This window comes from Suillus clintonianus, assembly GCF_016758775.1.
Source record: "Suillus clintonianus strain FC179 chromosome Unknown DEU56scaffold_46, whole genome shotgun sequence".
Taxonomy (NCBI): Eukaryota; Fungi; Basidiomycota; class Agaricomycetes; order Boletales; family Suillaceae; genus Suillus; species Suillus clintonianus.
In genome coordinates, this window is record NW_024539270.1 from 154,878 (window position 1) to 177,299 (window position 22,422).

At 49.3% G+C, this 22,422-nt stretch overlaps 8 protein-coding genes across 8 annotated transcripts; 5 read left to right on the forward strand and 3 right to left on the reverse strand.

Annotated features, from left to right (window-relative positions):
- Positions 1 to 37: 37 nt before the first annotated feature.
- DEU56DRAFT_412600 (WD40 repeat-like protein) lies at positions 38 to 2,198 on the forward strand. Its single transcript, XM_041346099.1, has 6 exons — positions 38 to 400; positions 458 to 567; positions 619 to 978; positions 1,038 to 1,474; positions 1,525 to 1,685; positions 1,742 to 2,198. Exons 1-6 carry the CDS (start codon positions 61 to 63, stop codon positions 2,044 to 2,046), a joined length of 1,713 nt encoding a protein of 570 aa, XP_041207365.1. The 5' UTR covers positions 38 to 60; the 3' UTR covers positions 2,047 to 2,198.
- A 118-nt stretch (positions 2,199 to 2,316) lies between these two features.
- Positions 2,317 to 5,751, forward strand: DEU56DRAFT_950360 (Metallo-dependent phosphatase-like protein; the record flags this gene model as incomplete). The annotated part of the gene is made up of 16 exons (XM_041359126.1): positions 2,317 to 2,359; positions 2,409 to 2,539; positions 2,589 to 2,752; positions 2,802 to 2,898; positions 2,998 to 3,115; positions 3,222 to 3,396; positions 3,527 to 3,712; positions 3,807 to 3,975; positions 4,034 to 4,144; positions 4,215 to 4,543; positions 4,665 to 4,746; positions 4,803 to 4,877; positions 4,936 to 5,115; positions 5,170 to 5,273; positions 5,332 to 5,482; positions 5,542 to 5,751. The coding sequence occupies 16 exons, from the start codon at positions 2,317 to 2,319 to the stop codon at positions 5,560 to 5,562; spliced, it is 2,136 nt and encodes a 711-aa protein (XP_041207366.1). The 3' UTR covers positions 5,563 to 5,751.
- Positions 5,752 to 5,985: 234 nt separating this feature from the next.
- On the forward strand, positions 5,986 to 7,054 carry DEU56DRAFT_738781 (uncharacterized protein; the record flags this gene model as incomplete). Its single annotated transcript, XM_041348683.1, has 3 exons — positions 5,986 to 6,410; positions 6,489 to 6,543; positions 6,596 to 7,054. The coding sequence occupies 3 exons, from the start codon at positions 5,986 to 5,988 to the stop codon at positions 7,052 to 7,054; spliced, it is 939 nt and encodes a 312-aa protein (XP_041207367.1).
- A 212-nt stretch (positions 7,055 to 7,266) lies between these two features.
- On the reverse strand, positions 7,267 to 8,276 carry DEU56DRAFT_810017 (nucleophile aminohydrolase). Its single transcript, XM_041353493.1, has 3 exons — positions 8,039 to 8,276; positions 7,728 to 7,981; positions 7,267 to 7,667 (listed from the first exon to the last, which is right to left on the reverse strand). The coding sequence occupies exons 2-3, from the start codon at positions 7,876 to 7,878 to the stop codon at positions 7,303 to 7,305; spliced, it is 516 nt and encodes a 171-aa protein (XP_041207368.1). The 5' UTR covers positions 7,879 to 7,981; positions 8,039 to 8,276; the 3' UTR covers positions 7,267 to 7,302.
- Positions 8,277 to 9,980: 1,704 nt separating this feature from the next.
- DEU56DRAFT_950368 (HotDog domain-containing protein) lies at positions 9,981 to 11,150 on the forward strand (the record flags this gene model as incomplete). Its single annotated transcript, XM_041359127.1, has 5 exons — positions 9,981 to 10,635; positions 10,686 to 10,743; positions 10,805 to 10,897; positions 10,949 to 11,018; positions 11,073 to 11,150. Exons 1-5 carry the CDS (start codon positions 10,248 to 10,250, stop codon positions 11,148 to 11,150), a joined length of 687 nt encoding a protein of 228 aa, XP_041207369.1. The 5' UTR covers positions 9,981 to 10,247.
- A 1,428-nt stretch (positions 11,151 to 12,578) lies between these two features.
- On the reverse strand, positions 12,579 to 15,677 carry DEU56DRAFT_810029 (MATE efflux family protein). Its single transcript, XM_041353494.1, has 16 exons — positions 15,573 to 15,677; positions 15,063 to 15,519; positions 14,795 to 15,012; positions 14,713 to 14,738; positions 14,520 to 14,659; positions 14,449 to 14,468; positions 14,322 to 14,393; positions 14,081 to 14,272; positions 13,991 to 14,032; positions 13,912 to 13,924; positions 13,763 to 13,861; positions 13,618 to 13,713; positions 13,508 to 13,563; positions 13,340 to 13,446; positions 13,259 to 13,284; positions 12,579 to 13,202 (listed from the first exon to the last, which is right to left on the reverse strand). The coding sequence occupies exons 2-16, from the start codon at positions 15,476 to 15,478 to the stop codon at positions 12,971 to 12,973; spliced, it is 1,755 nt and encodes a 584-aa protein (XP_041207370.1). The 5' UTR covers positions 15,479 to 15,519; positions 15,573 to 15,677; the 3' UTR covers positions 12,579 to 12,970.
- Positions 15,678 to 15,827: 150 nt separating this feature from the next.
- Positions 15,828 to 18,634, forward strand: DEU56DRAFT_888707 (uncharacterized protein). Its single transcript, XM_041356248.1, has 10 exons — positions 15,828 to 15,873; positions 15,934 to 16,277; positions 16,333 to 16,521; positions 16,576 to 16,857; positions 16,909 to 17,033; positions 17,088 to 17,107; positions 17,163 to 17,211; positions 17,262 to 17,483; positions 17,536 to 17,863; positions 17,917 to 18,634. The coding sequence occupies exons 2-10, from the start codon at positions 16,051 to 16,053 to the stop codon at positions 18,158 to 18,160; spliced, it is 1,686 nt and encodes a 561-aa protein (XP_041207371.1). The 5' UTR covers positions 15,828 to 15,873; positions 15,934 to 16,050; the 3' UTR covers positions 18,161 to 18,634.
- DEU56DRAFT_902083 (CHAT domain-containing protein) lies at positions 18,352 to 22,082 on the reverse strand (the record flags this gene model as incomplete). Its single annotated transcript, XM_041356583.1, has 5 exons — positions 18,352 to 21,442; positions 21,498 to 21,592; positions 21,640 to 21,779; positions 21,834 to 21,984; positions 22,043 to 22,082. 5 exons carry the CDS (start codon positions 22,080 to 22,082, stop codon positions 18,482 to 18,484), a joined length of 3,387 nt encoding a protein of 1,128 aa, XP_041207372.1. The 3' UTR covers positions 18,352 to 18,481.
- Between the last annotated feature and the right edge of the window lie 340 nt (positions 22,083 to 22,422).

The following is a 22,422-nucleotide window of genomic DNA, read 5'->3' on the forward strand; positions in this document are numbered from 1 at the left end:
TTCCGCCTCCAGATTTTTTTGGCCAAGTATCGGTATGAGCTCAATCTACAAGACAAGATCATGCCAGACTCCTTCTTCTCGTCAACAAAAAACAGGAAGAGGAAGCGGTCTGTCAGCACGGCTGAGGGAGCTAGGGGCGCAAAGAAAATCCTCCGCAAGGGCAAATCTAGCTCTCAGGACTCAAAACTTATTAATTCAAGCACGAGAGGGGTGAGGAGAGCCGCGGATGAAGAATTGAACTCGGATAGGACAGACTCGGAGGATGGTGGCATAGATGACATTGAATTGCGCGCGGACGTCGAGCCCGAGACCAGTGGTGATGAAGATGAACAGGAAACCCCTGCGGAAAAACGATTACGGTTGGCGAAACTCTACCTGGAAAGTGTGAAGGATGGCCTAGGCAAGTACAGTTCGGCTGAATTTGTGTTCTGAGTTTGCTCAATGTTATGGGAATCAGCCGATGGAGAATTCGATGCTGCTGAGATCGACAGAGAACTAATATCAGAACGACTGCGACAAGACGTCCTGGAACACTCTGGCAAAGTTCACCTCTTTGTGGCAGACTTGGTTGGTATCTTTTAATCTGCGGTGATAGTCTGGTTGACATAGTTTTTACAGTACGATTTCACGTCGACATCATCCCTACGATGCAGGGGTCACCGTTTCTCTGTTACTTCTGCAGTCGCGTCGGAAGATGCCCAGTATTTATACACGTCAGGGAAGGAGGGGACCATAAATAAGTGGTGTCTGCAGTCCGGGAAAAAGATTGCGACGTTTTATAAACAGCGCGTTGCCAAAGGCAAAGAGAAGGCGCTCCCTCAAGATATTCAAGGACACACGGACGAGATCCTCTCACTCGCCGTAAGTAGTGACGGTCGATACCTCGCCAGTGGATCTAAAGATCGGAGAGTGGGTGTGTGGGATGTAGAGAAGGATGAATGGGTGAAAGGCTTCGGAGGGCATAAGGATTCGGTTTCAGTATGTATGTCCTGTTTGCATGATACATACGACGCTAACATTGTATTTGTCTCCTCTAGAGCGTCGCATTCCGGAAAGGCACACAACAATTGTATACTGGCTCGTTTGATCGGACTATCAAGTTGTTCGATCTCTCAGTAATGGGATACGTAGAAACGCTATTTGGACACCAGGATACCATTCTCTCCCTGGATGCGCTTCGAGGAGAGACTGCTGTTACAGCTGGAGCAAGAGATCGAACGATTCGATTCTGGAAAATTGCAGACGAAAGTCAGCTGGTCTTTCGTGGCGGTGGAAAAAGTGCAATACGGGAGTTGCTTGAAGGAGGCGCGTTTGAGGGCCACGAGGATGAGGAACACGTGGATGGGATGAAGGTGGACGGTCCGAAATCAAACAAAGGCAAGGACAAGATGAAGGAGAGCAAATATGCGGAAGGGAGTATTGAGTGTGTCGCATTGATTGACGAAACTACGTTTGTGAGTGGGGGAGATACTGGGTATGTTGTTCAACGTCATAAGAATTCATACCACTGAATACCGCCCGAAGCTCGATATGTCTTTGGAACACCCAAAAGAAAAAACCTGTTTACACACAAACACTGTGCCATGGGTTCCATGAAGTACAATCATCAACCGAAGGGCTCGTGCGAACACCCCGCTGGATAACGGCCGTTGCATCACTGCGCTACTCAGACATGTTTGTTTCCGGTAAGCCCATTATTTATTGTTGTTATAACGGCGACGTCGCTCAATTTAACTACAAGGCTCATGGGATGGCGAGGTGCGACTTTGGAAGCTCGACCAAAAACTCAGATCATTTTCACTGGTCGGCTCGATACCTGCACCCGGTGTCGTTAACTCCCTGCAACTTCTTGTCTTACCCAGAGGCGCGCTGGACAATGCCCCCTGGAGAGAAAAGGAACAGCGGCCTCCCACAAAGAGCCCAGTCCAACCTGCATTATTGGTTGTGGGGCTTGGACAGGAGCATCGGCTGGGACGGTGGCTGAGCTTGAAGGGGGAGGGAGTCACGAACGCGACAACAGTTCACATTATATATCCCCGGACGTAGACGACACCGAACCTTAAGGCTTTAACGTTTACCATTATTGCCTGCAAAATGAGACTTTAGGTCTACCTATCAGAGTCTACTAGTACTACATAGTAAAAGCAACGCTCAGGGGCTAAAATTAAGTAGCCAGCATCGTGACGGCGTGACAGCCACGCGACGCGACGCGTCCAACGCGGCCAACTGAGAGGCACTTTACTTGCACGTCGACAACATATACGAAAGTCTCCTGACGCCGACGCCGACCATTTTAACGGCTTTGTCTTTCACATCATGTCAGACAACGAGGCGCCGCCGCCGACAATCGGCAATGCCTGTACGCCCCTCTTACTAGCATTGCCCACTCATCCACTCACAGCGTTCAGACCCGGAGGATACCATGAGGATTTTGGTTGCAACAGACAATCATATCGGGTATCTTGAGCGCGACCCAATTCGTGGACAAGATTCTATCAACACCTTCAAGGAAATTCTTCAGCTTGCTGTCAAGCACGATGTCCGTGTTATCCTTGATAATTTCATCTCTTTTCCCAAAATGTCTACAGGTTGATATGATTTTACTCGGCGGTGATCTATTTCACGAAAACCGCCCGTCACGCGACTGCTTATACCAGGTTATGGCCCTTCTCCGGGAGTACACACTTGGAGACAAGCCTGTTCAAATTGAACTCCTTAGCGATCCAAATGACGGACGAGCAGAGGGATACAGGTATGTTGGAGTTTTTTTGTTTCCTTGAACAAAGGATCACGCCTCTCAGCTTCCCAGCGGTCAATTACGAAGACCCGAATCTCAACGTTGCCATTCCCGTCTTTAGCATTCACGGCAATCACGACGATCCACAAGGTGCTGGGCCTGTAAGCCGTGTTCCCTCCCATTACTCTCAGCCCCTCGTGTCCTTTGCGCTAATTCCCTTCCTCGCCTCTCACGCGTGAGCACTTATTCATATTCACCAGGAAGGTGCTCTTTGTGCACTCGACGTCCTCTCTGTATCCGGGCTCATAAACTATATGGGCAAGTTCGACCTCCCACTATCCAGCGCGTCGAATCCCAACCCTGCGGAGGGTGATTCGGGTATGCTTACATTTTGCGCGCGCGGTGATTTGACGCTGATATTTTTCGCCTTCGTTCTCTTATTCGCGCGATGTAAACCTATCTCCGTAATTGAAATGGAACCTAGGTATATCTATCCGCCCCGTTCTCCTTCGCAAAGGTCAAACTCGCCTTGGTCTCTACGGAGTTGGCAATGTCAAAGATGCACGGATGCACTTCGAACTCCGCAGCAATCGTGTGCGGATGTACATGCCTAGGGACAAGGATGACTGGTTCAACGTGCTTGTGGTACACCAAAATCGGTACGCGAATATTGTCCCCTGTGCACACGTCTTACTTAATTCATTTCATCGCTTCGCGTATCTTTACTCTTGCATGGTTCTTTTTTACGTCCTTCCGTTCCCCAAATTGATCATCCACATCCATTGGTAGTGTTCCCCACCCTCCAACTCCAGCTGTACCAGAAGGCCTATTTGACGACAGTATCGACCTCGTCGTTTGGGGCCACGAGCACGATTGCCGCATTGTTCCTGAACCCGTCGCTGGTCGTCCATACCATGTCACGCAGCCCGGGTCGAGTGTGGCTACGAGTTTGGGCGAGGGCGAGGGATTGGAGAAGTAAGTGTCAGAGACCTCCCATATTTCCTTTGACTCAACATCTCCCTTCTGTATCTCTCTTTCTTACTCGAAAACAATGAATTTTGCGACAAAGACACGTTGCCTTGCTCCAAATCCATCACAAAGAATTCGAGCTTAAACCCCTTCCGTTGCGTACTGTACGTCCGTTTATGTTGGGCGACGTTTTTCTCGCGGAGGCGGCCGAAGAGGAGGGGTTTGATGTGACCGACCAAATTGCTGTGGGGAAGTTTTTAAGAGCAAGGGTGGGTGCCTTTTCACTTATGCCTGATGCGTAGGTTGCGGACTCACCGCATGATCCAGGTAAATGCTCTCATTGACCAAGCGAACCAGTTATGGGACGAGCGCAACGCACACGCGGTGGAAGAAGGCGAAGAGGAGCTCCCACGTATGCTGCCGCTTGTACGGCTCAAGGTCCGTCGATCTATCCTATACATACAATACAAAAAATTGCAGGACCCACATTGATATTCATCATTGGTAGGTCGACACCACTAACGTTCCCGCAATGTCCAATCCCATCCGATTCGGACAAGAATTCACTGGGCGGATTGCAAACCCACGCGACGTGCTCGCTTTCCACCGATCCAAAGCACGCTCCACTGCCTCCCGTACCGCAACCTCTGCGGACCAGCCCGAACTGTCCATCGACGATCCAGACCTTACGACAAGCGAAAAATTGGCGAAAGTGCGTGTGCAAACATTGGTACAGGAGTATTTGGCGGCGCAGGAACTGCAGGTCCTTGGTGAGGCAGGGATGAATGAGGCGATTAGAATGTTTGTGGAAAAAGATGATGGGTGGGCTATACAAACGTGAGTGTTTTCAGGTTTTGTTTTCTCATAGAGGCCTAATCATGCCGCGCATGTTGTTCTAATGTCGTCACTCTCCTTGTCCTCCTTCAATTCACTGTGCTAATATTGTTGGCTCATGTAGACACGTCTCGAGCGCTCTGCGCGCGCTCATGAAAGGTGTACAGGAGAATGGGGAGGTAGACGAGGAGGAGCTAGATGACGTTGTATGTTCCTACGCTTTCCTTCTAACTTTTTACTGAATCCAAGCCGTTTCGTGTAGCTCGTCAAACTCAAGGAGCAGCACAACCAGGAATACGTGGAAAAAGCAAAGATGGGGAGGACAGGCAAGGGAAAGGTGCGTTCGACGTTGGCCCCACCCATCCCATGAAATCGCACCTTACCCCACTATATAGGGCAAAGGAAAAGCCTCCGCCCCAGCCGACTCCGACGCCGACTCAATGCTCATGGACGTTGATGGCGGGGAAGAGGACGGGTCAGACTTTGAAGAACCTGCGCCCCCGCCGAAAAAGAAGAAAGCTGCACCTGCGAAAAAGGCTGCGCCGGCAAAGAAAGGGAGGGGAAAGAAGGTTGTTGTGAGTTGACAAACTGTGATATAGTACACGGAGTGCTGACTAGAATTAACGCAGAGTGAATCTGAGGAAGCTGTAGAATTAGACGAAGATGACGATGAGGAGGAAGATGAGGCACCACCGAAAGTTATGAAGAAGACAAATCGTGCTGCGGTATTGAGGTGGGTTCCGGCCATCTCCCTACAATAGTATACTTACACTAAACCTACTTAACTCTAGCCAACAAGCAAAGAAAGCTCCTGCGAAGAAGACAGCTACGACGAAAGGGAAGGCATCGTCGTCTGCACAGAACACATTGAGTTTTGCGCCGTCAGGGCGGACCTCTACACGAGCCGCGGCCACACGGGCAAAGGGGAAAATGGCCAATGTGGTATGTATTATTGCGGTAGTATTGTTCAGACTCAACTCGACTGATTCCGTGATTTGTAGATCGAGGTGGATAGCGATTGATTGCTCAATTTCTTCTTCTCATCAGAATACACCAGAAGAATGGTATCTTCACACTTTTTACCAGATTACCAAATCTGACGCACTGGGGCCCGCAGGTGCAACTGGTAGTTAGGCTCTAAGTTTATGAAATAAAAGCCTATGGACAATGATGTGCGGTCATAAGTTCAAGCTGCTCGCTAATTTCTCGGAATCATTCCGAATGAACTATTCTGCCTAATTTACCCGTTTTGAAAGCAGTGGTTTGCTTGCTCTGATTTCGCGAGGCGCGTAAGGTTTTGCCTTTTCAAAGGCTACGAATCAAATCCCAAATGCCGTTCTTTGTGACTAACAACTCCCACCGTGGCCATCAGATAGACTCACGCCCGGCGCTCATTTACCATTCGTTCGTTTCATTCAGCCTGAACCTGCCCTCTGAAAGCCATAATGCATGCGACTCTTGATGATCTGCCTCCTGAGATCTTACTCCCCATAATCGCATACACACTCTCCGGTGAATCCGTCCCCAGCAATATCCTGTGCGTCAACCACCAGTTCCGCAACACCGGCGTGGAATGGCTTTATAGGAACCTGTGCTTTCGCTCTTCAGAGCAGCTAAGGCTTTTTGCACAGACGAGTGAGAACGCGGGTGTGGTGCCGCGCTCGGTGACAGTCGACCTGACAGGCAAGTATGCGAGACCATCAGATGTCTGGCAGTATCTCCGGGAGGCGATGTGCAGGTGTCGCGATCGTACTGAGACACCGGGGGTAGAGCAGAAGCAGATCCCATTGGAGATCCTTTGTCTGAGACTCCATTCATACTCACAGGATGCCAGCCACCATGTGTTCGAGGAGGCACTGTCTGTTGTCAAGTGAGTAGATAATATTGGATGTATTCCCAGAGGTGTCATGGCCCTGATCAATGTTGCTACCAAATTTGTATTCTGCAGTCCCCGAGTCTTTCAGTGGACCGGACCTGACCCAGAGCACCACTTCTCCACTGCAGTACGTGTACTCCAAAAGTCTTGGGTATAGAAGTCTGACGGGAACACTCAAGATTATCGCGCCCGTAGCAAGCCGTCTTTGTAGAATATTTGGCATCTGGTCAAACATTCAAGATATCACAGTCACCAACATCACCTTCTCCTCAGAACTTCCGGGCGTTGACTCGGACGACTCGGTGACACCATTACTTCCAGAGATTCCCGGTCTTCGCACTCTCTACGTGGGTCAGGCGATATTCCTGAGTCCAGGGTCTGTTGCGGCAATTTTCTGTGTCAATGATATGGCGAGCCTGGAGAGGGTGAGGCTCGTGGATGCCTACTGTGATAGTATTTGGGGTTCCAGAATTCGAAGATCTGATATCGAGAAGGCAGCCGAAATCATTATGTTTCCTCAGGATGTGGTACAGTCTGAAGGTGTGCTTTCACGCATTCGGAAGCTACTTACATGCGAGATGAAGACGGAGCGCATCATTGGGGGGGATCGGGTGGAGGGCAGTATCTTTCTGGTTTGAGCGCATCGATGTAGAGGTAGAAATAGAGATATACACAGAACGGGAGTAGAAGGCGGTGATACATTTCAGTACACATTGCCCGGACATCATATCTCGACTTCTCGAATACCATCTTTGTCAACTACTTTGACCTTGTATTTACCTGGGTCAACCACTAGACGCTTCGACACCTCGTCGATGCAACGTTTTAGGGCGGCAAGGCCCTCTTCTAGGGATGCTTCCGGATCGTGATAACTGAGCAAGAACGGTCAGCATATATCAAAACAGCAAGAAAGAAGGAGCCGATAGAACTGAAATGCAGAATCACGGTAAAGAACAATAACGTACCGGTCAAGCAAACTCAGAGCGAAGTAAGCACCATACCCATGCGCAGCAAATGGCACTTCCACTACTGTTCCCAGGTAATCAATCCAATACAAGTTCGGTGTGTGCGAGGACGTGTCATATCCGCCTAGTAGCAAGTTGACTGAGTACGGGTTTCGTGATCTCAGAGATTCTGCTAGTGAACGGCGGATCCAGGATGCGGCCGCGGCTGGGCGAAGAGGATACAGATTACGGATTTGGTACAGACGAATGTTGCGCTCGACGAATTCAGCAAACTGGACGGTATCGCCTGTTTCAGGTGCATGTATTGTCAGAAATAATGAAATAGACATGTTAGGTTTGTGCTGACCTGGTTCACCCGAGTACGCCATGAGAAGATGAGGACTGAGCTCCTTGATTTTGTCTTGGTCAATCTGCATCTTGACAATGGATCGAGCAGCAGTAGTGTCAGCGGCTACGATCACGTAGCCCTTGCCAGTTAATGCAAACGACGTTTCCATGTTGTACTTGTGGTGGTTTGGGTGAAGCTTAACGACGCGTACTACTTGGAGGACAGGACGCGCGTCACCCCATCAATTTTTGCCTAATTTGTTAGCCAACTCCCTTAGCATTGAAAATGCTAGAATTAATGGTTGTCTTAACCGGTTCACCACTACATACCTTCAAATCCGTCCAACCTGAACCTCCTTTTTGTCTAGCAAACCTTTACTGGTGAGCGGGCATGCGGGCCCTCTAGATCGCTGAAAAACGTTATTGCGCTCTACCGGTTCACCGATCTTCGCATGGGGGCTGGATCCGAGCACATCGTCCGAATCGAAAAAAAACACAGGGCTCACAGGGCTTCTCCTTCTTCTTATGCACTTACTGTAGGTCCCCGCGAAGTTTCAATACGTCCCTGGTATGCCACCCTTTTTTTCTCTAGAAAACTGATACGACGTTATAATTCGCCGGCCGCTCGGTCTTACCTTTATCCCCAGTGCCGCATTTTATTTTCCTCAATCAGTCATCATTTTCCGGCAAAATCATTACAAGCCACGCGAACGAATCAATAGTTGTGGGCAGCGTCAATCATTCGTGAGTTACCTTGTGCTCAAGGGTCCAAATTCACTCTGCCCCGCCTACGCAAGCGAAGCCGGACCCGTATTCCGAATTTTCCTGCGGTTCTTCGTGGGTGGTAGCCCGCCGAGGGGCCCGGGGATGCCTCTGAACGCCCTCATACGCCTTTCGATCAGATTATTTTCGTCCTCCATGTTTCGTCGGTTCCCCTCTGTTGCCCATCATACTTTCCGAGCTCATCTCCGAGCCTGTGAGATGGAAAATAATCAATGTCATTTGTGCGTTTGAATGTAACTCGAGCTTTTCTGATGGCAGGACCATCCAGTCGTGAGATATTGGTCAAACTGTGGTACAATATGCTTATTTGATGAATGTCACATCGAGCGTGGTGGCTTTCCTGGTCCAACCATTAGATTTGAATTCGTCGCTGAGCGCTGACGCCTTAACGATGCGTAAGTAGTACCCATGACCGCTCTTCAAGCAAGTTCTGATTACAGCTCTAGTCAATCTCCAACAAGAAACCACGTTTTCCACATCAATAAAGATAGTACTACGCGAATGTGCTGCAGCCCGCGGTAGATTAGGTTATCTGCTAATCTGCTTGGAGAACAAGGGGATCTCCAGCACAAGAACCCATCAGTCTGAATATTGAACCTAAAGCTTGAAGTTTGAAGAGTAGCTGTGCTGCATTCTATGCATAGCTTATCTAGAAGTCGTGCCATACCACGTTTGTCGGGTTCACTATCTGCCAGTTATCTACCTTACGTTTTCGCACTGGCATCGCTTTCAGCTATGTGCTAGAATCCGATTGTTGACGCCGTACTTTGCACTGCAGGCATCTTTTTGCTGAAATTTTACTGTACTTGGAAGGACTAGCAGAGATTGCATTTCCTTCTGAGACAACTTCAGGTTCGCAGGCCAATGGCAACCGAAGCGCGAAAGGAACACCCCTGTTGCGATTCCGCTGATGAAAGGAAGTAGTGAACCATTGGCTTGGGAGAGGTTGACGTGAGGGTGACAGTAGTGACTGAGCGTAGGACACCGGGTTCCCCTTGACAGAAGGTCTGGTAGGGTCTCCGGCTGTGTGAATGAGGAGGATCAGATCGTCGTATCTGCAGGACCCGTTTAGTATGCAGACTCCCTAAAATTTGTCCATCCATCGATTGCATGACTAGATCCACGCGGATCTTGGTGAATGTCAGAAAAAAGTGTCCAGGAGTCAAGCAAGTGATTCACACGTTCTTTCCAGTTCAATACGTTCCGCCGGTCTCACAGAGCTCGTCACCTCAACGTGGCCGTCTTCAACTTGGGAATTCGTCTGGTCATGGTGGATCCCCCAGAATTAGGAACTGTAATCCACGTAGCATCCCGTAACGGTGTCTCGTAGAATGTAGGCTCGCATTTCCATTACCCTTATATTTACGATAATAAATGTTGCCCTCAATATTCGTGCACCCTATCTATCAGTACGTACCGTAAGATGTTGGCCTGACTATCGGATTCACAGGGACCCATTGCATCCCTGGTTGCACTAAGCCAGGGCGTGTGACGGTGTGACAAACCTGGGTGAACTCACGTTGATCACGAGACCTTCCATATATGGACGTGTTACTCAACCTGGTGCGGAGATCTGAGAGAGAGACAACCAAAGCCGCATCAAGAAGTTTGCTCAGACCACACCTTCTCATTACGCCAGGAAACAAATTTAAATATAGCCGAGCGAAAGTCTTGATCTGGGTCAACGCTCATTCGATAAATATCGGGTCCTCCTTTCAGGTATGCCAATCCATACAACTAACCGAGCCTCTGAATCATGCCTTCTACTACTAGCTCATCTCCCGTTTACGCCAGCGCAGCCTCTCCTGCTTATGAGTCATACACCACTTCCGCTTCTTCTTCATCCTCTTCCGAGAGCATCATCTACGGCACCACATCCTCGTACTCGCCACCGCGCAAGGCATGGGTAGATCCCAAGAGCTTGGCCAACTGTGGAGATGCGTCCCAGATACAGGGCAATGTATCTCCCTACGTCAAGCAACTAATTCTCAACACATTTATTGCGTACGGCGCTGGTGACGAGCACTGTTTTGGTCATCATGTTGCCAAAGCAGTCAAGTTCGTCGACATCAGTGCCCATGAAAGCCACGAAAAGCAAGGTCGTATGGAGGCAACCACTATATCAGAAATCGTTGTCTCAAAAAGTACGTCCATAGTGGATCAGCCAGATTTAAGGAGCTCACGAGTCGCTTAGACATGTTGAATGGCGCGGGAATGCTTCATGGAGGTTGCCTGGCGTTTCTCATTGACAAGTCAGTATGACATGGTTGACGCTCTTCGGGATGTTCTGACAATTTGCTATAGCTGCTGTAGCACTCCGTTAGTCGCTCTGGGACTCATACAAAACATCAATGGAGTGGGAGTCACTCAGTCGATGAACATCATGTTCCACTCCCCTGCACCAGTGTATGTCGGTGTGACTAATTCCCATCGCTATCCACTCACTCTTATCACTAGTGGATCGTGTTTGCGTATCATCAGTACCTCAATCGCTATGGGCGGCCGAATTATGAGCGCTCGATGCGAGGTTTGTTTATTTGGTCGATCGATTGACAATTGATTAATTACTTGCCCTACTCAGGTCATTAACAAGAAAACAGGCAGTGTAGTTGCCTCTGCATATCTCAACAAAATGCAACCCACCGTTTCAAAGCTTTGATGTTTTTCATCCCTTTTCTATCATAGACTTCTGCCAGACACTGTATCGAAAGCAATCTCTCCTCAAATGTACCACACCAAGTATAATCAATAGGCTTGTATGATCATAGACAGATACTGTATCCATCGGGTGGCACATACATTCAGACACGATATCCAACAACCTACATTTCCCAGCAGGCCGCAGTGTCATTTCTAACTATGATGTCCCTCCCTATGGATTTTAAAGCTCGATTCCCAATAAAGAGATCACCCAGATTCGTTCAAGGGACATCACCAACAACTTGAAGGACGTTTTTCTCATATTGTCCCCTCACTGCTGCGTCAAAATCGGCCGACGGACCGAAGGTTTCAATGGCATTCATGAACGAAAGGAGAAATGAACAGCGACTCACTCATGCTATACACCGTGAGGACGCGAGTATCCCTGAGTATCCCGAATCGATTGAATACCGCTCTTGCGGTGACCGGTTTCCAGTACAAGTTACCTGATGCGATCAGAAGCCCCGAAGAAAAGTTAGCGCGGCTATCTCCGCACCAAGCCAAGGGGGAACATTGTGGGTGTGCTTCACGGAGCTTTTCATTATAATGTGTGTATTGTAGTCCGCCGCATTATAACGAGATTTTTTGAAGCCGATCGAGGCTGCGTGCCCTTGGATCGTGGACATAAGAAGCATCAGTGTCCCTTCCGATGTCATGTTTTTGACGAGACGCACCTGGAATCCATCAGTGGGAATGCTCAAGCAATTGCCAGTCTTTTTGCTGTGAACGTCACCGAACAGATATCGATTAGAATAGATTAGAATAAAAAAAAAAACCTCCATAATACATATATATATTATCGCCCATCGTGTGATAGTTCTTGGTTGGGCGGCAGACGAAGACTTTACCTGACCAATTGATAAGATACATATATGTGATGGTCGAAGGATCTCAAGCCGTGTACTCACCGCGGTCCGTGAACGGACCTGAGAAGCAATTGGTGACGGGATTTTACGAAGGAAGGAGTGCAAAAATGTAGCGTTGCAAGACAGCAGCCGCCATCTTCCGCTACAAAGAACACGCGCGTACGACAACTGGTGAGAATGCAGAATTTTTACGCTAGAAGGAGAGCAGAAACGTAGCGTTGCACGACAGCAGCCGTCAGCTTCGGCTATAAAGAACGCGTGTATGAGAGTGGGTGAGAAATGCCAGAGTGCCAGTGAATCCTGGGGGCAGTGAATGTAGGAGCTGCGAGACAGGAACCGATCGGGGAAGGAAGCAGAGTTAAGTTGCAGAAGGTGGAACGATCAAGGACGTGTAGTTAGTATGCGGGATTGTCCTTATTGGACATAGGTTTTTGAGCATGGGTCGCTCGGTCTAACGAGACCTACTGAGACATGCGGTAGGTCCAGCCCGTTGACGCTTGTTCAACGTCACCTTTAGTTTTGGATGTGCTTCCTCGAGATACCTAATTTCATTTGATTGACATTTCATGAGAAAGAGCGTGAATGACGTTGCCCCCGTCAATCAGAACGTCAGGTCACCGAGGCCTAGTCTGCCCAGCCCGACTCGGGCTGTGATGCGCCTCCATTGAACCGCTCAACACCCAAGTTCACATTCTGACAAGGCTTCGAAAGAAGCAGTCACAGGAAGTCACGTCAAGGGAAAGAAGTCTGCAGAGAAGCCATGTGCTCGCAAATGCAGCCTGCAGACGAGGCACAGTCTGATAATGAATTTCCCACAAGGGGATGATTTAGTCCAAGTAAGCCTCATGATTATCGTTAAAGACATGAATAAACCAAACCGAGCCGCACTAGCCATCATCAGCTAGCTCGTCCATCATTGCGCCAAATGTTCACAGTCCGCATGTTCATCACGGAGCTTGTCAACAGCTAGGCGCTCAACTACTTTCTCAACCTCCCTCTTCCAATCTGTTCTGAGGCAGAGCCAGATGCCAAGAGTTGATGCGTAAACCAGAGCAGCGGTAAGACCACACCAAAGTCCTGCGAGCTGCAGGTCCTGCTTGAAGGCGAGCCACAACCCAAACGGAATCCCTATGATGTAGTACGCGCTGAAGAATGCATAAGTAGACATCGAACCAAATGAGTGGGACTGGACACAATTTACCTAAGATTGATTAGAGCTCCCGTGAACTGATAAGGATTTGTCAGTTAGATCATGATGGCCGGAGCATGATAGAGCACATACCTGTTTGCCCCTAGCTCTCAGTATTCCGGCTGTAATAGCACATGCAAAGTCGGGTACTTGGAACAACGCCAATAACGGGAGGATAGATGCCACAAGTGTCACGACCTCTGTGTCAATGTTAACCCCACGTGAGAAATGTGGATTCCGCTATGTAGTATTCGGACATACCGATATCGTTATTGAATAAATAACCCCATGACTTGCGGAAAATCAACAAAACGGCACTAGGGCCAACGTCTCAAAAAAACAGCGTCAAACATAAATGAGGCAAAACAAACCTAAAGAATGCCGCTATTGCAGCGGAGAGAATGATAGCTGCATTCGCAGAAACTCCAGCACGCCTTGCATTCTTTTCTCCAAGAAGATTTCCGATACTTAGTTTTCAGTTAGACACGTATTGCCACCCACAGAGTAAAAACGAACCGGACGGAGGTCGCAACACCCAAAGAAAATGGGGCTTGGAAAGTGGATGAACATGTCGACAAAAGAACTGATTGAGTTGCCAACGCCGTAGGCCCAAGGCTATATACGGAGCGTCAATTGATTTGATGATGCTAGGGTGGAACACTTACAAACTAGCAGCAACTGCGAAATTGAAATTCAATTCAGCGTGTTGCCTCCAGACAACGAACAACGGTGAAATGTACGTACGCCCAACCAGCTCCCATGACCACCACTCTGAAGCGACTTGACCTAACAACGGATGAGCTTAGGGACGTGCGATATTGTTCAGCTACTCACCAACGCCGCCTAATCCAAGCTGGACAAGAAGACCCAACGAGGTAAAAGACCGCCTTGAAATCGGATGCCAAGCGGTCTTCTCAACAAAGAAAACACCGTAAACAACAGAGACTATTGAAACAAGATTATAGGAAACCGATGTCGCGATCGGGGCGCCGATGAAACCCAACCTGATTGGTTCTGGACCCCATACTGCAGTGACACATGAGTGGAGTAATCAAACCCGAGCGTCGGAACCCACCCAGCAGATAATTCAAAAGCACGTTGATAGGTGCTACTGCCACGATGATGCGAGTTGGCGCATCGAAGAGACCTTGGTGGGTGTCGAATGTGAGCACCGAACCGCAGGTCAGAACAGACTTACAAACCTTGGGATTGGAAATATCGGCTGACGATTCCAATCAGAACAGTAACCTGTAGGTTGGAAAGCCAAGCTCACCGGGAAATAGTATTGAATGCATAGGCCGGTAGACCTAATGAGGCCCATTTCAAGTAAATACCAGCGAGCCGCGCAACCTCCGGATCTTGCCTCAATAAAAGCAGGATAGGCTCCGCATTGAACCAAATAGCAAACATAGGCTAATAGCCCGCGTTTCAGCGAAAAACACGTTCTACAAGATTTGAGGACGTACTATGAGGGTAACAGCCACTACGACCGCTATTGATGATAGATAGTAAGTAGCTATCATTAAATAAGAAGTAAATGATTCTCACCCATGCGCTGCGTCCATAGTCCAACGAGTTGCGGCTGATCGGAAGTCCAAGCCCCGGGAAGCATTGTGTCTAAAGATGAAACAAGCCCATGTATAATGCTCAAACCAGTGACGTTAGCAGTCATGAACCCAATAGTTGCGGCAGCAAGAGCGACGGTTGATATATGGCCTATGGAGACCACAGACGCCATTATCATGCTGTGCTCGAAGACGTGCGTGCTAACAGAAGGTCTAGTTCGGGCGACAGTAAATTTGAAGTATGAACTCACCCAAAGACAGGCAAAGCGTATTTGCACAAGATACGAAGTTCTTCCCAGTACATTTGAGCGGTGGTAGGCTCCTGTCCATCGCAAGGAAAGTCCACATCTTCTTGGATGCGGGGCATAAAAGGTGCCAGGAGGGGTGTGTTCTCAGTCGGCTGAGGCACATTTTGTGCTGTGGGAATGATATTCATGGACGGTTGCGGGGGAAGGATATACGATGAAGGGAAGCTGGTGCGCCTAACCTGCTTCCGTGATGCAAGCAAGCCGTCTTCTTCACCACATTCCTCCTGATCATTCCTGGCAGGAGAAACCTCAAGCTCCTCCTGCGTTTCCTCTGATGGGGGAGCGGCAAAACGAGATAGAATGGCATAATCTTGAGGAAGGGACGATGACGTCCCAGATAAGTGAGATAAGTGCGCCATTGTGCTGGTATGGGCAACTCCAAGTCAAAGGACAAAAGCTCCTGAACAGTGACAGATGAGTGTTGGTCGACGTTCGATTGCAGTAATCATTTACCTGTCGAATGAACTTGACCAATCTTCAAGGTGCTCTGGAGTGAGAGACCGAAGATAACGCGGGGGGGAAGTGAAAATTAGAGTCAAAAATTAGCATACATCAGGGTCATCCGGATCAATTATATATTGAAGGATTTTTTACATAAATATAAGATGCGGAGTCATGTCAATTGTCATCCATTGTCATGTGTGATGTCATGTGATATCCAGACACAAATACGTCTGCAACGCCAATTGTCCTATGTTTCATATCAATTCAGAGGATTTCGATGTACAATGTACTCACCTGCAAAGAGCCTCAGGTGAGCGAACACTGGAAACTGTAAACTCATCAATGAAATCAATGAAATTCTGAATCGAAGGTGATTTATATTTGGCCATTATCGCATATTCCCATCACGTGACAAGACGCGAGACGCGTTCCGATTGAAATTCAACCCAAGGTTGCATCCCAGCTGCGATAGCTGCTACTTACCGGAATGGCGACAAAGATCGTCTCTCGTCAAGGTGCCTTTCAATCACACATTCGGAGGAATACCATCGCAGAGGCACGCAATTCCGAACACACCTCACAACCACGGAAAGCATTTGGCAACCTTAACGACGCGGTGGATTCTGACAGTTCAATTGAGATATTCGAAGGTAACCTCTTCGCAGAGAAGAAACTGAAGGACACAAAGTTCTTAAATGAGAAGAAACCCAAGCCGTACGCGTCTTTTTGGCTCTTTCTATACCTCAAATTCAACAATTTCGGTATATAGAATCCACCCATTCTTTTTGGGGCAGTCCAGGCGTGAAGTTGCCCTTACTTCTGCACTGTCGAAATCGGATAACAAGAAGGTGGCAAATCACGACGAGAACCTGAGAAGTGCAGAATGCGTTGCGCTGCGAACCGATAAAGTACTCCAGAGATCCTTGAATCATCATAATATGGAGACCGGGATATCAAGGTCAGTTTCTCATGTTCAATCGCATGGCTGAGTGTAGATCCTTACTAGAATTAGACGGGGAATTGCACCAAAGAAAACTGGTGGTGACGTGAATAGAACAGAAGAATACAAAAGCGAGAGCTTCACCAGCATGGCAGTGGCTCGAGGCTTAGGGCGAGCACCAGAAGATTGCAAAGTAAAAGGTAGTCGAGGTACAATGTCAAAGTCTAAATCTACTAGTGTCGAAGCAAGCTCAATGTCTGACTACTCCTACGCGGATTACTGCGCCCCCGCCCCCGCTGTTGTCTACACGCGCTGCGAGGACGAGGCCAACAAATTGGTTCAAACACTTGAAAGGTGTGTCCATCCGTAACTGTTATAGTAAAAGCAGTACCGAACATATTATAGTCCCCTCGGATTTGACCTCGAGTGGCGTGTACTCTGGAAATCTGGTGCCCAGGAGCGACAAACAGCACTGGTGCAACTGTGCGACAAATCGACTATCTTGCTGTGCCATGTAAGTCATATGAGACGTGCGTCGTTATTTAATTATGATGCGCTGCCGCCTGACAACTTGACCGTGGCAGGGTTTCCGCAAAAAGTCTTGGTAAGCCCAATGAATGACCTGGTGACACCAATGCCGTCAATTAACGGTCCACAAGGAGGTGATTGAGTCGCCGAAAATCGTTAAGACAGGGGCGAACATCCACAGTGCGTAGCTCGGATCTATGCACCATGATTTTCCTGACGAAATTTGGCAGACGATGGCGAGAAACTGTATCGTGACTTTGGGATCATGGCTCGAGGACTTGTCGAGCTTGGTGCACTTGCGCATGTGGCAGATGATGCTTTCTCTCGTGTATACAAGCGACGAATAGTCAGTCTCGCCAAAATGACTGCCACGTACCTCGAGCGCAATCTAGTGAAGAGCAAAGAGCGCACTAGTAATTGGGAGGGAGACCTAAATAAAAAGATGGTGGATTGTGAGTTCCGCAATGTGAATCAGGAGAAGCGCAACTAATCATACCCATCAAGATGCAGCCAATGATGTGCATGCAGCACTGATGGTACATCTCAAGCTCCTGGACTCTGCTAAAGCTTGTAACAAAGAACTTGACCCGACCAAGTATACTAGCTCAGTCGAACCACCTAGCCTAAGGGTAGGTGGTAACAAGGTCATGGCGTCACATATGCCACCGGAATCCAACGTGCCGAACATTCCGTCGTTAGAACCTGTGCCTCCCCGCCCGCAATACATGCGGGCTTATAACCTATGGCACCACCGCAATACGCCACTCGATAAGATGTGCGACGTATTGAAGACAGGTGGGCGTGTGGAGCCTCTGAAAGAGAGTACGGTGATGTATGTAGCATCATTATTACATCGTGTTCAATGCTGAATTGTAGCTCAAACAGATCGTACGTGGTGGGTGCCATCCAGGCAGATACGTCGTTGCCGTTTGACATGAGTAAGCTTCTCGAACTAGTGAAGATGGAGGCGGGAAGCTGGCAACGACATCGAGCATGGTTGATGGACGCAGAGAGGAGCGGTCGTGGATGCGCTGTGCCGCCGGAATCGCTGACTTGCTGCATAAATCAACAGACCGACGGCCTGGGCCCGAGGCTTTCACCAGATACCGGCCGTGATACCGCTGACTGAAGGGTTGGAAGCGGTGGTGGTGGTGATGCTGCCACTACTACTGTCATCGTGCAGGAGCTTACCTGAAAGTGTTATATATCAAGGGGTAGCCCAGCGATGGGCTGCATCGCGGAGTATATATGTGCAAGACAGAGTTGATGGCCAACATAGGATCAGTTCATGCAAATAACAATGCATCATGTTACCTTTAATAAAGCGTGAGAAACAGGTAGATGCGAATTCTAGATGACTACACCGCGAGACATAACTTCATGTACACAGGTATGGTAGAGAATCCATGATCAATGACTCGTAACTCCGTGCCAGACGAAAGCAATATAACTACACACCAATATGAATAAAAACCATTCTTTGCTCGAGCGGCACTTTCGTTTTCACAGCGTGAGTAGCACGGTTGAGTGCCCAAGCCGCCTTCGTACAGTCCATGAACCCGCCATCCTCCACATGCTTAACCATATTCTCGTAGAACGCTTCAACGACATGTTTGGCGACAGCATCGTCAACCTCCCACAGCGTGCCAATGACGCTCTTGAACCCTGAAAACTGAAGTCCAGCTGCGAGATGGATAACTTCGTCAGGTGTCTCCTCATCACCGACGGCGGTATGACACGCCGACAAGAACGCGAACTCCGCGTGTGGAATATCTTTCTCCATGATGTCGAGCAGCGTGAGAGGTGCGTCCTTCATGACGAAATGAGAATCGTAAGGCTGTTTGTGGTCCTGTTTGCCATGACATGCGAGATGCACCCAGGTGTTCTGTTCCAGGGCTTCGAGTGCACCTGCTCGTGTGGCTGCATCGCCAGAAACAGTGGAACGATTGGCCGTCGCGGGGACGAGCTTATTGACAAGCTCGAGCTCGCTATCGACAGCTAAGAGCGCCTTGCCATTCCCTCCGCCCGGTTGACCTTGCCCAACTGCCACAAAGGATGGAGGCACACGGCGTTCCTTCATCATCTGCCTAGATCTGATCAGCGCTGAAAGTGTTGGCGTGTAAGAACATATGTAGAGATCCTCCAGGCATGGCTCCTTCCCAGAGCGGTCCGCCTTCGTTTGAAACGGGTGAGCTGCATGGAGAGGAATGGAAGTGAAAGCTGCAGTTGGACACAGCCAGATTCGGGACCCGCGCTTTAATTCGAGGACATGCTCAAGCACGTTGACGATGGGTAGCATGATGTTGTCCCATACTATCCGCAATAGGACTATTAAGTCTGTCCTTGACTCTGTTAGGCCCATCTGGGATGCTAGCTGTATTGCTCTGGCGAAGCGACTCTTGAGGTTCTCCAGATCTATGAGAGTGACAGACGACAAGGGAATATGATGGAGCTCTCCTGACGTCGGGACCACAATAGCGCCGCACGAGTATTGGCTCGCAATGAGGATGATGACCGGGCCATTGCGCGCCGCTGCTTGCAAGTCTTCGAATGAAGGTGGAAGTAGGAACCGCGAGAAAGCACGGAGATTACGGATTTCAGCTACAGCAGCATCCCATTGCGCGGTAAGTCTCCTATACTCTGTTGCTGCTTGATCAGCAGCGGCTCTGTCGGTCATGACTGCAACCTGAGCGGCGTTGGAAACGCGCTTGCTCAGCTCCAAAAAATTGCGGGCTAGATGTGGATGTCCTGATTCGAGGTCTTCGACTGGAGTCTTGAGTCGGGAGGCCAATGACCACTGTTGGCCACGGCCCTGCTCCACCAGTTCTACTGCACGTCGGAGATTGTCACTGCGGATGGCACACGATGCTGCGTCTACAGGTAGTGATCTGGGAAAGTGGAAGGCAGCGGCAGCTTCGCGGCGCGAAGTGGCTGATGATCGTGTTCCCAAATGAGCATCCAGAAGCTCAAAAATTGTGGAGTAAGCCTCCAGTGAGGATCCATCACCATGCTGCTCCGCTGTGATAGTCCAATTACATGCCTGAATAATGCGTTGTGGGAATCCTTGAGTGGGGTGTCGTGAGGCGAGTCTGTAGTTTTCTACAGCGAGCGACAAATCAGCGGGATTGTGTTGTACCTGGTAACGAGACAGATAGGCTTCCTGCAGCCACGCCAAACTGAAGTATCTATCCGGGTGCAGTAAAGGCAAAACCACCAACGACTCTTGGCAGAGTCGAATAGCCTCCTCGACATCCTCATTCTTCCGAATTTGCGTGAAACGAGAGCAGAGCGCCGAGCTCAAATTGTAAAGATGTACATGGCGCTCTGGATGGTCAAGCGGCCTTGCCCGAAGAGATTCGCGATACAGATCAATGGCCTCGTTAAGATCCTCGATGACATACAATTTGCCATATCTGGTTTGGAGCGCGGCGGCAAGGTTGTTAAGCGTGTTGTCACGATGTGGATGCCCAAGTGGGCGCAACGTCAGTGCCTCGCGATGGAGGCTGACAGCTCGGTTGATGTCATCAACGTCACCGTGTTCGTCGAAACGGGTGCGGAGGGCGCGCCCTAGGTTGTCCAATGAGAAATCACGTGATTCGTGCCTAACAGGCCACAGGCGCTGCGCTTCTTCGTGCATGGAGATGACCTCGTCGAGGTCATGAGATTTGCCTTGGTGATCAAAGCGAGACTGCAGTGAGAAGGCCAAGTTGTTCAGATAGAGACAACTGTCAGAATGTCCCTCGGGGCACAGAGAAATAACTTCACGACCAAGTTGTATGCTCTCTTCTAGATCATCAATGCTGCCCCGTTGTGTAAACCGTGCTAAGAGTGATCGTGCGAGGTTGTCGAGGGTCCTGGCATGGTGTTTCTGGCCCAGAGGGCAGAGCTCGAGCACGACTCGTCCAAGGTGGATGCCTTCGTCAGATGCATCAATCTGAGGATTGGTGCATTCGGCAATCACATAATCGACCGCAATGTCTACGCTGATGCTACGAAGGTAAGTGCCCTCTGGACAGAGCGGCAGTAGCTTGCAGCACAGCTGCAGGGATTCATGAATGAAGACGGCGGTGCACTCCTTGCTGTAGCGCCAGATCAATGCGAAAATGAGATAAAAGAGAGATAATATGTGGTCTGGATGGCCCTGCGGACGCAATGCAAGGGCTTCGCGGAAGAGGGAAGTAGTGGTATCAATGTCTTGAAGATCGTTTCGAATGTAGCCTTGAAGGCGGGCCCACGCGAGGTTGGTGAGAGCCGCTGCGTGGTCAGGATGGTCGACTGGACAGCGGTCCAGAACCAACTGAAAACGCTCTACAGCACCGTTCAGGTGAGAGACCTTCTCGTGTCTTATGTATCTGGAGAATCGTACATGGCCCGCATCTGTTTCTCGAGCAATCTCGCATTCTACGAGGGGCTACAGTTGGTGTTCTGTCAGCACAACTAACAGGACAAAGTCTGGGGTCACTCACGTCAAGTAGTGCGCCGTCCTGATTATCGCTGGCATGTACAACGGTGGCCTTCAGCATGAGCGAAGGATTGACACCACGAACAGGGAAGGACAGTTCTACGGGATTTGAGTAGATGTGCAGGAATGAGAAGTAGGTTGCTCACCGAATTGTTCATCTCCATGATCGAGCAACTCATCCCACGATGTTTGAAGTCTTCCGATGATTTCACCATTGCCCAGCGTTCGATCGAGCTCAAAAGACGCTCTAATCTCTATCGATAATACAGATGACTCGTGAGATGATCTATAAACCGAAGATTAGTGTCGAATCGCGTCCGAAAGTTTCTATGGACTTTACAGGGTCATGGTATCTCCCCACGCTACGGATCCGTCGGATGATAAGACGCTGATGGCTGATTTCCAGCGTCTCCTTGAGTCGACATCAATGGACACGTAGATACCAGCGGGTACGCGCTTGGAAGGGTCTCGAAGATTTTTTGCGCCGATGACTGTAGATAGAGCGAGAATATCACAAAGGAGATCCCAAAGTGATAGGGAGTGACCTACTTTCAAGTCTTATAGATTGGATTTCTGCGCTGCCGGGCATGATGGAACGATGAAGCCAAAGGATGAGGATCGACTCGGATGGGCTGAGTAATGGGTAAAATGAGTGGTAGGAGAAGACGGAGTAGGGATATGTGGACCGTGAATGGTGATCAGCCGAGAGGAGAAGAGGTTCGGGTTCAGGTGATGCTGCACGTGTATTTGGATCATGTTGTTGAGGGCTGTTCAGCACAATAGACGCTTGTATGATTAGACTAAGCGCTGAGACCAAAGATGACCAAGTAGAATTAGCGGGAGAATCTGAATCCCAAGGTCAGACATCAGCGAAAGTGGCACGCCAACGTTATGCGAGACTCTGAGTGTCCTGTGATGTTTGCTACTCC